Genomic DNA, 13,253 nt, shown 5'->3' on the forward strand with positions numbered 1-13,253 from the left:
AACACGGGAAGTGAGAAAAGCCAATCACAAAGGCCACGGGACTCCCTTCCCAGGAAATGCTCGGAACGGGCCACGGGACTCTCTTCCCAGGAAATGCTTGGAACGGGCCATGGGACTCCCTTCCCAGGAAATGCTCAGAACAGACGGACCCACAGAGGCAGGCCGTAGCCGATTGGTGGCTGAGGGTTTGGGGCACAGGAGACAGCAGTGTGATGGATAACTAGAGGGTTCGGGCCTCCTTGAGAGGTGATCAAAACATCCTGTGACGAAGGGTGACAGTGGTTGCACTAGCCGTGGACATAAAAGCCGCTGAACTGCCCCCTTCGAAGGGACGAGTGATGTGGAATGTGCGTCGCATTTCAATAGAGCTGTCAGAAATGGCAGCCGGGTGAGAGTGAGAAACAGCAGGAAGCGCAGACGCAGCCATGGGAAACCAGCCTTCTCCTTTGCATGTGCGGCGATTTCAACTTCAGGAGCAGCTCTCCACGGGGAGGACATGGGCTGAGAGAGGCTGCCTGGAGGGAGTTCCCGGGTGAAGGAGAAACTCTGGGGCTCCGTGAGGAAATGTCCTTACTTGTGTTCTGCTTGGGCTGGGGAATGTGAGGCTGAAGGGGGTCCCTGTCCCCAAGACCCTCCTCCTCCACAGCCAGAAGAGCCTCCAGGGCACCGTGGCCTGACCATCACCCCCCACCCCGTCGGCCCTGTCCTACTCCTGCCAGCTGGGCCCAGACACCAAGTGCAGTGACCACAGTCTGCAGGACCAGGTGACGTCAGGGTGTGCCCACAGGGTCCTGCCTTGGTGGCTTCTCGGAGCCTGCAGACCACCTCCACATCTGACGGGGACGAAGTCCCCGTGAGTCAGGCAGCTGACAGGCAAGAGACCGGCTGGCCTGGCTTCTGTGGCTTGGCACCCCCTGCAAGTGTACAGTGTGGTGGCCACCAAGGGAACCGGGAGCAGAGGGAGACAGGCAGGGGCAGCCCCTCACCTGGGCCGTCAGCCACTGGGAGCAGACAGTGGACACCCGAGACCCTCCAGCTGGATGGGGGCTGCGAGGGGCCAGGCCTCTGCCTCTCCCTGCAGAGCAGCGAAGCAGCACGGTGCCTCAGTGCCCGCTCAGCAGAGGCCCAGAAGAGGCCGGCTGCCAAGGGCGACTGCTGTTGCTGGCGGGACACCCCCATCAGCCTAAACACTCATCTCAGTGGGCGTCCTCCTCGCCAGAAAGGCCAGCTCCGTGGTGACAGGGACTGCTTTCCACCACCACACCGCCAGTACCAAGGACTGTCCCGGCACAGGCTCCATGTGGAAGATGTGTCTGTTGAATGAATGGATGATGATGACTAACCCTTACTAAACTAGGATGTGCTCCTGTGGGCTTAAAACCAGGTCGCTCGAGTGGTTAAAGTAATGCATGAAGAAAGAGCCAGCAGGTCCCGGGAAACGGCGTGGAACCCTTCTCCAAGTTGTGGGGAGGCCCCCTCTTACTTCCTGGGTCACAGCTGCACCCCAAGAGCAGTGGAGGGTATGGCAGAGGAGCTGCTGCTGGGCCCACCCTGGAGATGAAGGGACAGAGGGTGAGGGCAGCGGCCATCTGCAGATGCCATGGGGTGCCAGGCCCGGCGGTGCTCTGTGAGCCCTGTTTCATCTATTCTGCTGCTTTCTGGAGGAGAACACAGGCATGCAGCACTCACGTGACCCTTCGGAGGTGTGTGGAAGGTGGTGGCGCTGGGCCGCAGACCGGGGTTAGGGCTCTGCATGGCGTGGCTGTGGCTAGGGGCACCAAGGGGCTCAAAGCGTGGCTTGAGAAGTCTGGAGGTGGGGGAGAGGGGCCACCAGGGCAGGAGGTAGTCCAGGGGGCATCCCAGATGGGGCACAGACCAGTGCAGCCTCAAGATCCTCCTACACAAAGACCAAAGCACTTCCCACCATGGACGTACCAAGCCTCCAGCCCAAAGGAAGGGCCAGCGGGTTCTGCACTGGGGCCAGGAGGCAGCGGATGTGGGGTGGGCGCCGATGTGGGGTGGGCTCTGCAGCCCGGGAGGCAAGATCACTTCCTCCCAGGCCCCATCTGTCCATCTGCTCAGGGCCACCCCTGCCCTCTGTGCATTCTGGCAGGACACCTCCTGCTCACAGAACCCACTTCCAGCTGCTAGCCCAGGAGGTCCGTGTGAGGCTCCAGGCATGGCGAGAAGCCCCTCCAGTGCTGCCCCCGGCCCCGTGCACCCCACCCACCTAGGGTGCTGAGCACTGTGAGTGCCAGCAAGCAGGAGCACCGTCGGGGGCTGGCACCACTCAACTCAAGCAGATGGGAGACGGAGCAACCTTGCTGGAATCGGCTGTTAGATGACAGCTTCCAGGAAGAAAGGGGAAAAATGGCTATAATCTTCTGCTAAAATTTGTTGCCTTGTTTGATTCACAGCTGAGAAAACTGTTGAGACGCTGACGAGAATCTCAAAAGGAAAAGTTTGGAGCCTTCCTTGGATGCGACGGTGCAATCATCGACTCAACAAAAATCTTCCACTTGCAGAGCGAGCAGGCGCTCTGGTGCCGTCAACCAGCGCAGCGAAACAGAAGAGCCGGCTAGTGGGTGCGGCAGGAGAACGCTGGGACAGGCAGGGCAGATCCCCGGTCACTTGCAGGCCTACTGTCTCTCCAAGCTCCCCTCCAGGCTGGGCCTAGGGGTTCCAGAGATCACAGGGCCCCACCTTTAGACACAGCGGTCTTGGAGGGGTCTGCACGGGGAGAGACAAGGCCTAGAGAGGGTGCGGGTGCTCCAGGGCTGCCTTGCAAGCCCACACCTGTGCCCCCAGGAGGCCTCGGCCTCGACTGCCTGTTTCCCTCTGTGTTCAGCGGACTGTCTGCAGCCCAAGTCCCGGAGGAAGAGGCTGGGTGGTGGCTGGCATTGGCTCAATCTCTGTTCCCACTGTGAGTTCTACCCCTAACTTGCAGGCAGGTCTCCATCCTCTCTGGGCCTTGGTTTCCCACCTGTGAGGGTGAGTGTGGTGAGTTTCACCTTAAGGACCTTCCTTCCGGCCGAAATGCTCATAAGACCCGGAGCAGTGGGCAGGAAAGCCAGAAGCCCACGCCCTGGTGTGTGCAGAGGCCGGGCGCCATGGGCCCTTGGCTGCCCCGGGTTTCTGAGAGGCCCTACCCTCAAGATCCCTGCCAGGGAGGAAGCTGCCTCCAGCAAGGCCCAGGACACACTCGGGGAGGGAGGCGTCAGTCGCCCTGTGCCTGACGCGCATGCTGAGAGCAGAGAAAGCGCTGGAAGGAAGCAGCGACAACAGGGGAATGGAAAACACAGTCAAATAACTGCCAGTCCTCATGCATATTTATAGATCGCCCGGCCTCAAAACTCAATCAATACCTCTCCTGACTGAAGGAAATGGCTCGGGGAGGAGAGTGAGGCAGCTTGGTCTGTGCCTGCTGGGCCGGGGCAGGGCAGAGCCAGAAGTGCGGCCTTCCCATCTCCTGCCTGTGGCCTGGCCCGCCACTCATGGCTGGGGTGTGGGACCTGCCTCTGCAACAAGCCCAGGTGAGGGTCACACCTCCCAGCCCTGCCCTCCACAGCGGCCTGACTTTGGGCAACTTGCGCAGGGCCAGCAGGAGGGCTGAGGGGCTGGATGCGCCTGTACATGCCTGTACACGCCTGTCGCTGAGGGGCCTGGGGGCCGTGTCCCACCTCTTCCAGGAAAGCAGCTCCCGAGCAGGCAGAGGCACACGGAAGGGAAGGGGCAGACTGGAGCAGAGGGAGAAACTGAGGCCTGAAGACAGAGGCCACGCTGCTGCCCATGACCAGTGCCCACGAGCAGTGGGAGGATGGGGGTAGGACAGGACCCCGGGAGCTGCCTTTCTGCAGAGCTGAGTGCTCCACCATGGGGAGTGGGTGTCCCAGGCCTCGTCTGCAGCAGTTGCAGGGGGAGAGGGAGTGGCCCAGGGTCACACGGCGGAGCCCCCGGAGACCCCTCCAGCACATGCCCCACGGCCAGGCTTCACCAGGAATGGAAACTCCCCACAGCCAAGGCGTCCACGGCAAAGCCAGCCTGCGAGTGCATCCACCACAGCTGCGCCGTGGGCCCCAGCGAACGCCACCCACAACCCCGTCCACCCGCCATGGCTGTGTGCTGCACAGCCGCCGTTCAGGGCCCTGCCCAGAGGCTAAGCGAGGGGGGGCCTGAGGGAGGGGCCGCAGCCTTCCTCAGCGGGGCACCCGAGTGAGCCAGCACATCTGCCAAATCAGTGGCGCCAAAGCACTGGCACCCAGGAGACGGCGCTGAGGCCACCACACAGCTCTGGGGCTGGCCTTCCTGGCCCAAGACTCTGCAGGGCCAGGGGAGGAGGGAGCTGGGAGGGGTCATGCCTGTCCTGGTTCCAGCAAGGGTCAGGGACTCCTCCCATGACACCCCGATAACCACCTCTGAGTCCGTGGCAGGGAAGGGGCAGGTGGCCTGCAGTGGCCAGGGAGGATGGCATGTGGTAGTCTCCACTGGTCAGCAGGGTGGGGACAGCGTCCCCTTCCTAATCTGGCCAAGGCTACAAGCAGATCACCCTGGGCTAAACTCCTGGCCTCCAGGCGCTGTGCCTGTGGTGAGGAGGAGATGGTCCTGACGGCAGCCAGCAAGGCTAACATCTGCCCCACCTGCCTGGAGCAGTCCCTGAACAGAGACGAGACACACAGCTCCAGAGGGAGACCCAGGCCAGACACCTGTACAACACAGGAGGGGCTGGGCCCGACACACACACGGGATCCAGAAGGAAGGACAGACAGCTGCCGCCCCAGGACGCCATGTGGGGCTTCCCTGGACCTGCCAGCAAGGGACCAGCCCAGCCGGGGCAATGCGCCCGGGCCCTGCTTCTTGAGGCTCCAGGGCGGCTCTCTTAAGAGGAACCCGGGGCACAGCCCCTCTTCCTGGCCCCCAGGAGAGCCCCAGCTACTTTCCACCTCCCCTCAAGCCCCACAGGCACCAGCAGGGCCCCGCGCTTCCCTTCTCCTCTACAACGCTGTTCTCATCCGTTTCCTTGCAGATACACCTGGGAACCAAAAGGACGTCGGTCCCTTGGACGCAGTGCCTGCAGCAGCAGCTGCTTGGGGACACCTCCATCGTGCCATGCCCAAGAGCCGTGGGGACTGGCACTCCATGCAGGGCACCTGCAGACAGGGCCACGGCCCTTGCTTCCCAGAGGCCCCAGAGAGGCAGCAGGCATGCACAGGGATATCAGCTTTGGGGGAACCTGGACACCCCAGATTCCGCCCTGAGTTTGGTTTTCTACCCCACGTGCAAGACAAGGCTTCAGTCCAAGTGGCAGCAGCAGGGACAGGCTAGAGGAGATCGAGGTGCTCAGCGGCGGGTCCCTGGGCACATCTCTACCTGGGGGGACAGCAGAGACCACTGGGCAATCTCTACACACAGGACGAGGGCTTGCAGGCCAGGTGCGTATGCCCGTGCCTGCCCAGGCAGCAGACGCAGGGGTCTGGCAGAGCCCGAGTTGGGTCCCAGTTCCACCAGCCTCAACTGTGTGACTCTGGGCCAGTCCCCAGAACCCCGACCTCAGTCTCATGTCACCCAGAGGCGAGGATGGTCACCATGTGATAGGGGAGTGAGAGCTCGGGCACACTCACACCATCCGTCTATCCGTCGGTCCACCGGCGGCTCTGCCACCCTCCTGCACGTCCCGCACAACCTCGAGGCCCGCACGCCCTCATTAAAGCTCCCCTGACCTCGGGCCTCATCAGCAGATGAAGGACTCTCAGCACAGCCAATTACCCGGTGCTGGTAATCACCCGCTGACTTCCACCCGAGTCCTTCAGAAGGTGATCTGCTGAGAGCAGCTTGTAAACAATTTGGAGGGAAGAGATAAAAACCCCAACTGCCAGGAAGGGTTGGACAACAGTGACCTAGGCTGAGGCCTGGCTCTGAGCCCCACACCTGACCCCGCACAGGAGCCCCTCCATGTCAGCCCCCAGCTGCAGCTCTCACCTCCGCCCCTGCACCCAGGTCCTTCGCCACCCTCTGCTGCCTCTGTGAGCAGCTGCAGGCCACAGGAGGAGGGTGCTCCAGTGGGGCCTTTGGCAAAACTCAGCATGGGGGGAGCAGCACACGTGGGCAAGGGGGGATGAGCGGGGAAGCCCAGCGAGCACCGCGGGGGGTCCTAGCTCTACCACTCATGCTCCTCGTTCAGCTCACAGCCCATCGCCTGCCCCATCTGCAGACCAGCAATCTCCCCGAGCTCCCGCCACGACAGTGTGGTCAGTGCACGGGGCACCTGCTGGCCACCCACCCTGGGCACGAAGCCCATTCTTCCTGGGAGGAGGAGGAGGAGGGGGGACCGGTGGTGTCCTGGTCCCGCTGCAACCACAGGTCCTCCTCCTCCTTCCAAGACACGTGGGCTTCACCGAGGAGACTGCTCCCCCTGGCCTGCCAAGTGAGTGAACTGGGTCCCTGCCAGATTGGCGGATGAGCAGGAGTCCTGGGCAGCCTCCGCTATCCCAATCTCCCCACTACAGAGCACAAACAACAGCCGGCGCCTAAACCACCCTGCCTGAGGCTCGGCCAGAGCTGGCAGGAGGCCTCAAGGCCTCAGGCAGCAGGTGCAGGACCAGCTGGTGGATGAAGGGCCTGAGGAGGGCAGGAGTGACCGAAAGACCGAGGCCATGTGAGGGCAGGGTCAGCGTACCCACTCGGAGCGCTCTGCCCCTCCCATCTGGGGTGTGGCTCACTCCTAACAAGCTGCCTGTTGGGTCTCACGGTGGTGAAATGCACGTGACAGGAAGCTGACCGCCATCACCATTCTAAGGGCACAGCTCCCTGGCATTTGGCACACTCCCAGTGCTGTGCGGCCACCATCACAGTCCGTCTCCAGAGCTTCCTCACCTCTCCAGACTAAAGCCCATATCCATCAACACTTTCCATGCCCCTGCCCCAGCCCCAGCCCCAGCCCCAGCCCCAGCCCCCGGCACGGGCCTCTCCACCTCCTGTCTCTATGGATCTGATGACTCTAGGGGCCTCATGCAGGTGGAATCACATAGCCTGTGTCCTTCTGGGACTGGCCGGTTTCACCCAGCCCAGCATTCTCAGGTCCATCCGTGCTGCGGCAGGTGTCGGGACGCCCCTCCTTCTTGAGGCTGCCGTGTACTCCGCTGTATGGAAGGATCACACTGTGTCCATCCACGCGTCTGTCCACAGACGCTAGGGTGAGATCACCTCTGGGCTATGGTGAGCGAGGCTGCTGTGAACGTGGGTGCCCGTATCCATGAGTCCCTGCTTTTGGTTCTTCTGGGGATGTATACAGCAGTGGACTTGCTGGTCTGTGTGGTGAAACAAAGCCACTTTTCCATCAGTGACAGCACCATGGCAAAGCCCCCATCGGAGACATTTCTTGTAGAATCTTGTGCTTAGTCTGCAAACTCCCATGACAGGAATTACGTAAGTGACCACACTTTCCTTTCTCCTTAGGTTGCCAGGAAGCTCACATTAAAACAGAAGTCCAACTTCATGGCCAACTTCAGCCCTCATGGCTGGAACATTCCTGGTTTCTCACACATGGCATCAGCTGCCGGGAATCTGTGGAGCAGTGAGATCTCGCAGAAAGGAAAGGAGTGCGGTCACAGGAAACACTTGGACGCTGCTCCAAGGACTGTGGCTGACAGCCTCCCTGGTGGCCCGGTCCGGTGTGGGTGCTTCTCCTGTCCTTCCCTGAGCCATGGGAGGAAACCAGGAGCCCTTGGTCCCACCAGGACCTAACGTGGGTCTCCGGGGCCCTGTGCCAATGACCTGCTTCCTCTCACGGACGGGAAGCACCTCATCCATCTGAACCATCAGCTCACTACATGACTCCCGCAGAACACGGACCCAGGAACATCAGGGCTATGGCTGCTTGGCCCCTGCTGTGCTCTGGCTTAGAGCAGCGCCCGGCACAGAGGAGGTGCGTGAAGGCAGCTCACGCACGGGAGGGCTGGGCTTGTGGGCATGGAGTCCCACAGGCCCCACAGAGCTGCCCTCCCATGATCCTGCCTCCCAGGAAAAGTTCAACTCTCTCGCCTCACAGAGGAGGCCTGCAGGGCTCAGAGAGGAGCACTTCCCGAGGCCGCCAGGTTAACACCAGGCCCGTCGTCCCAGTCCAGAAGCCACACTCTTTCCAGCACGGTAGAAGTTTCAGGAGAAAGAGCCAAACACAGAACAAAGGTCCCACTGATGAGCCACATGCATCACTAGGAAGAGTCCAGCAAGCAGGAGAGGCTAGACCTGAGGAGACTGGCTCAGAGCACCTGCTGGGAGGCCCCGGGACAGGGACAGGGACTCCACCCCAGCCCACCACAGCTGGGCACGGATGCCGGCACAAAGGGGCAGCTGTGGCTCCAGGAGGGGATGCAGCCCTCTCCCAGGGCAGCTAAGGGTTGGGGGCTTCAGAATTCCAGGGGTCTGGGGGCCACAGGGATGGCATCTCAGGGAGGGGGTGAGAAGGGGTGATGGGCCCGCCCCGTCCTGGTCCCAGGGACGCCGACCAGGGATGTGAGGGACTGCACCGCCTGCCTGCTGGTGCAGACGGGAGCAGAACGGTCTCCGTGTGCTTCCAGTTTCTGCGCACAGGGAACCCGGCACTCTTCTACCCACTCCTTCCCAAAACAGATGCACTTATTTTAAACGTCGCGGGGCTCTTGTCTGGTCTCTTTCCTGAGCAGCACTTGGGGCACTGAGATTAGCCCCAGCCACAGACCCCACCAAGGCCCCCGCTAGGGACGAGTAGGCAGGTGGGGCGGGCAGGGAGCTGCCCTGAGGGGCTGCACCAGCCCTGACCACCAACCTGCCCAAACAAGCACCGTGATGAGGCCACACTGAGGAACGGCTGGAGCATGGGCTTCAGAACCCAAAGATGAATTCTACTTAATTAAACGCACACGGAGGCATTTAGAGGAAGTGTGCAGATGTCTGCAATTTACTTAAAGCGCGTCAGAAGAATGAAGCGGTGCGGCGGCTGGGCGAAGGATAAGGAGCTGTCAGGAGGCCCCGCGGCGGGGCGTCCACGGTGGAGCTCTGGTGGTGGGTGAACAGGCGCTCGCTGCAGACTTCTCTCAGCGTCACAATGAATCTTTAAATGTTCATAATCAAATGCTGAAAAAACCCAACAGGGCTGAGTCTGAATACTGCTCCCATCACTGCTGGGTGACACGAGGGCCCCATAGGGCATGGGTGCTGGCCCACGCTGCACACTTCACACACACAAGCTGGTGGCTGCCGGGTGGGACTGTCAGGTGGAGATGCGCCCACCCAGCCAGAAGGTTGGTGTCCTGCCCAGTGCGGCCTCCACTGGACGTGCCCCTCTCTACCCAGGGCGGCCTGTGAGCCCCCACCGGCCTCACCATGTGTCCCGCCCCAGCTTGGTGCCCTCCATCCGGGAATGTGGCCCATCAGAACCACAGATGTGGAAAACGTGCACGTGTCTCGGAGGTGAGGATGATGGTATTATGATGGATAACAGAAATGGCCGCCATGCAGGCCTGGTTCACCAGGTACGTGCAGGGCCCTCCAGGAGCCATCACCTGAGATCTCCAGAGACACCCTGCGAGAAAGGCCCATGCCCTCCACATCCTGGGGAGCACGCCGAGGCCAGGCTGCAGCCGGTGGGAGGCAGAGCCTTGGCCCACCCTAGGCTGTGGGGTCCAAGCCGGCAAGGCCCAGTGTCCCCACCATGAGGTGGGACATCAGAGGGCAGCCGGGAGCCAGAAGAGGACAAAGCGCTGGGGCCCCAGCTCCTTGGTTCTAGGCCGGTGGAAAAGCACAGAGCACACTCAGGGAGTGGGGACAGGGGTGGGGCGGGAGGCTGTGGCTGCAGGTGGGGTGAGGGACTGTGCCGCCCACCTGACCGGACTCCTGCAGCTGCACCAATCGCCACAGGGTCCCTCTGCCGCCAGATCTGGAGTTCCATGGGGTCTGCCCGATTTCTGTCTTCACTTGAGAACACTGCAACACGTTCAAGCCTCATTCTGCCGCCCCAACACGGAGCGTCTGAGCTCCTCCTTCATACGCAGGCTCCCTGTGGGCCTCACTTTCCCCATCTCTAGAGGGGGCGCCAGCAGCCCAGCCAGCCACCCTCGGTGGGCGCCCAAGCTCTCCCACCCCCACCACTGGATGGGAGGCCCCACCCACCCACTTCCAGCCCCTTCAGCAACACAAGGGCGCACACAGTTGGCCCTAATGAGTGTGTGGACAGCTCTGGGCTCTTAGGTAGACCCAGAAAGGCCAGTGCCACAGCAGGGCCCAGTGACAGCCCTACCAGCCCTGGTTTCCTGGCCCCAGCACCACGGGAGGGCAGCGGCACTTGCGCCCAGCTCTAAGGGGTAACTGGAATTCTCTTTCCTCGCCAACCAGCTGTGAACTAATTACAAAAAGTTTTAACTAGTCAAGCCCCTCTCCAAGCATATGTTCCCAATTAAGTCAGACGGCAGCTGATTTTAATCAATCTTCCTTGAAGCGGCCTAACTTGAGGCTTCCAGAGGGAGTGGGAGCAGGGAGCGGGGAGGGCATCGCACAGGGGGTGCGGGGGTGGCAGCCAGCTCCTGGGGCCTCGCTCTGTTGCCCAGGCTGGAGTGCAGTGGCGTGATCTTGGCTCACTGCAATCTGCCTCGAACTACAGGTGCCCACCACCACGCCCAGCTAATTTTTGCATTTTTAGTAGAAGCGGGGTTTCACCATGTTGGCCAGGCTGGCCTTGAACTCCTGACCTCAGCTGATCCACCCGCCTCGGCCTCCCAAAGTGCTGGGATTACAGGTGTGAGCCACCCTGCCTGGCCAAAAGAGAGACTTTCAGTGGTCTTGCAAGATCGGGTGTCAGGTGGGCGGGCACACCCAGCATGGTCACAAGCCACTTATCCCCTAGTGTGCAGGCCCCTCCCCCGGTTCCTCACAGGCTGAGCACTATGGCGGGGGTGGGGGGGGTCCACAGTCTTCCTGGACATCGCCTATTGGTTGTTGGGCAGGGGCTGTAGGTTTTTTTTGGGGGGGTTGTCTTGCTGCATTTTGTTGCAGCCCACGATGCAATGCAATCCTAGTCAGCTCAGGGTCTCTTCAGATATTTGAGTTACAATCTAAGTGGCTGGGCAAGCCGGTAAGAACAGGCAAAACGAACTATTTTGCAGACTAGTAAACTTTCATCTTAGACTAAACTTCTTTGGTTTGGATGAGGGCAAGTAAGGTGGGTGTGGGGGAGGGGGGGAAGGGGAGCCTGACAAACAGGCATCAGTGATCCAAGCAGGGGCCTGGTACATCCTGTTTCTTCCGTAGTTTGCTGACCTAAGCCGGTTCAAGGCACTTTATCTTGGAAATAAGACCCCTATTTACATTATTTCCTTCAGTTGCACAGCCCTGGGTGTCCAGAGTCAGGGGCAGCCTGAGCCACCACAGGGCCGGTGAGGCCTCACCTTTCCCAGGGCCACCCTGGGCATCCCCCGACTAAGGTTGAAATTGTAGGCGGTGTCAGAGGTGGCAGCAGCTGGAGGGCTGGCTGGAAGTTCCCAACACTCCACAGGCCAAACCCCAGCGGCCTCCCCACCTCACTGCTCTGCACTTCTCCCACGCTATCCAGACAGTCATCCCTGTTGCCCTGACCCAGGAGGAACAGCTCCTGAATCCTGGGCTAGGATCGAGGTCACATCATGGCATAAACATCTGCTTCCCCAGGACCACCAGGCCCAGCCCTGTCCTCTCCCCAAATGGCCACGCTGGCCACACTGTGGCACCCATGCTCTGGGGTGGCCAACACCACGCCTCAGCTCTGAGCAGCTGCAGGACATGCGGGGGGGCAGAGCCCCCACCCCTCCAAGGCCCTGGCAGAGCTCAGGGGAGGGTCACAGGTGACACTGCCAGCCCCATTCCTCATGCCAACCCCGTGGTGTGTGACAGCCCTTGGCATCTCCCACAGAGGAGTGCTCCACTAGTGAGCTCTTGAGCACACATTGTTTCTGCACAAGACGAGGATGGTGGCCAGGCCCCGCCAGCTGTTCACCAGGTGCTGGCACAGCACTCATCCACACCCCTCGCCTTGTTCACGCCTCAACCAGCTCCAAGGGCCGGCCGCTGAGGGTGCCCTCGGGAAAGGGCTGGAAGCAGGAGCAGGAAAGCGGTAAGTGATGCCTGCGGGGATGCCTGACCCCCCATCAGCAGGCAACGTGGGCGTCAAGGAGCAGGGTTCAGGCTCTGCTCAGCCCAACACCCAGAAAGACGTTCAGCAGCTCTGACACGAAGCCTCTGGTGGGTGGGCAGTAGCTCCGTAACCCCTCCCTGGACACCACGGCCCAATTAAAACAAGATGACAGGCTGAGGACAGGCCAGCGCGGCTCAGAGCTGCCCGTCACCACAGATGTCACTCCTCCCATCTCCAGGAACTGGTCATAAAAAATAGATTTGATCTGCCTCTAATAGGTGCCAAGATAAAATCAATGGCCTGTCCAAAAACCCGGTAACCTCAAACCTGAGGGCTTCCTGCCATGCAGCAACTCAGACAGGAGGATGAAAACCAAAGAGAAAGAACAATTAAAAGAACACAAACAGCAGTCCAGCCTCGCACGGCAGATCCCAGGTGGGCATAGTGCAAACTCGCCCAGAGCCCACTCCACTAATACCAGGCGTGTGGGTGGCGCAGGGCGGAGAGGACCCCAGGGGCGACCAGTGCAGGCCTCTCAGCGGCACGGCCTCCCGGCCAGGCAAGGCGGTGCACATGGGAGGAAGGAGAGCCCAGAGAGTTCAGAGAGACGAGCCGGAAAACAGGTGTTCTGTGGCGGCAGGAACCACGGACGTTCATGCTGCACAGAGAAATGCGAGGCCCCAGGCGGTGCCGCCCCCAGAAGCTGCCCCGCCCTCACCTGCAGCACACGCCGCTCCAGCTGTGCCTCCAGCATCCTCTTTTCCTCCTCCAGCCGCCTCCGCTCGCCCTCCAGCTCCTCGACCTTCAACCTGCAAAGAGAGCAAGACGGTGACCAGGTGTCCGTGGCCAGCCATGCTGGGGAAGTCCTGCCCTCTGGGTGACAAGGAAGCGAAAGGTTAGGAGATCCAGCTCTACAGCTTTAGTTTTAAATATATGTCTGTGAAGCTCAGAGTCCAGCGATAACATCAAGAGAAAACTGGAAAAGGACACAAGTACAGGATGGGGGAGTCCGTGGCAGCCCCCGCTCAGCTGGAGGAGCCTGTGCAGACAAAGTCTCCGTCGACCACACCTTGGCTGTGGGAACCAGTCCGAGGCAGGACGCCTGGGAGTCAGTGTG

General features: G+C 61.1%; 1 protein-coding gene across 33 annotated transcripts in view; it reads right to left on the reverse strand.

The window, feature by feature from the left end:
• MAD1L1 (mitotic arrest deficient 1 like 1) overlaps positions 1–13,253 on the reverse strand; it is a 421,592-nt gene that overhangs the window by 130,516 nt on the left and 277,823 nt on the right. For all 33 annotated transcript variants that reach the window (XM_015447010.3, XM_074034253.1, XM_074034256.1 and 30 more), the window contains one exon: positions 12,855–12,945. In XM_015447010.3, coding sequence (XP_015302496.1) covers positions 12,855–12,945 — 91 coding nt within the window. The remainder of the gene's footprint in view (positions 1–12,854; positions 12,946–13,253) is intronic.

This window comes from Macaca fascicularis, chromosome 3 (genome assembly GCF_037993035.2).
Source record: "Macaca fascicularis isolate 582-1 chromosome 3, T2T-MFA8v1.1".
Taxonomy (NCBI): Eukaryota; Metazoa; Chordata; class Mammalia; order Primates; family Cercopithecidae; genus Macaca; species Macaca fascicularis.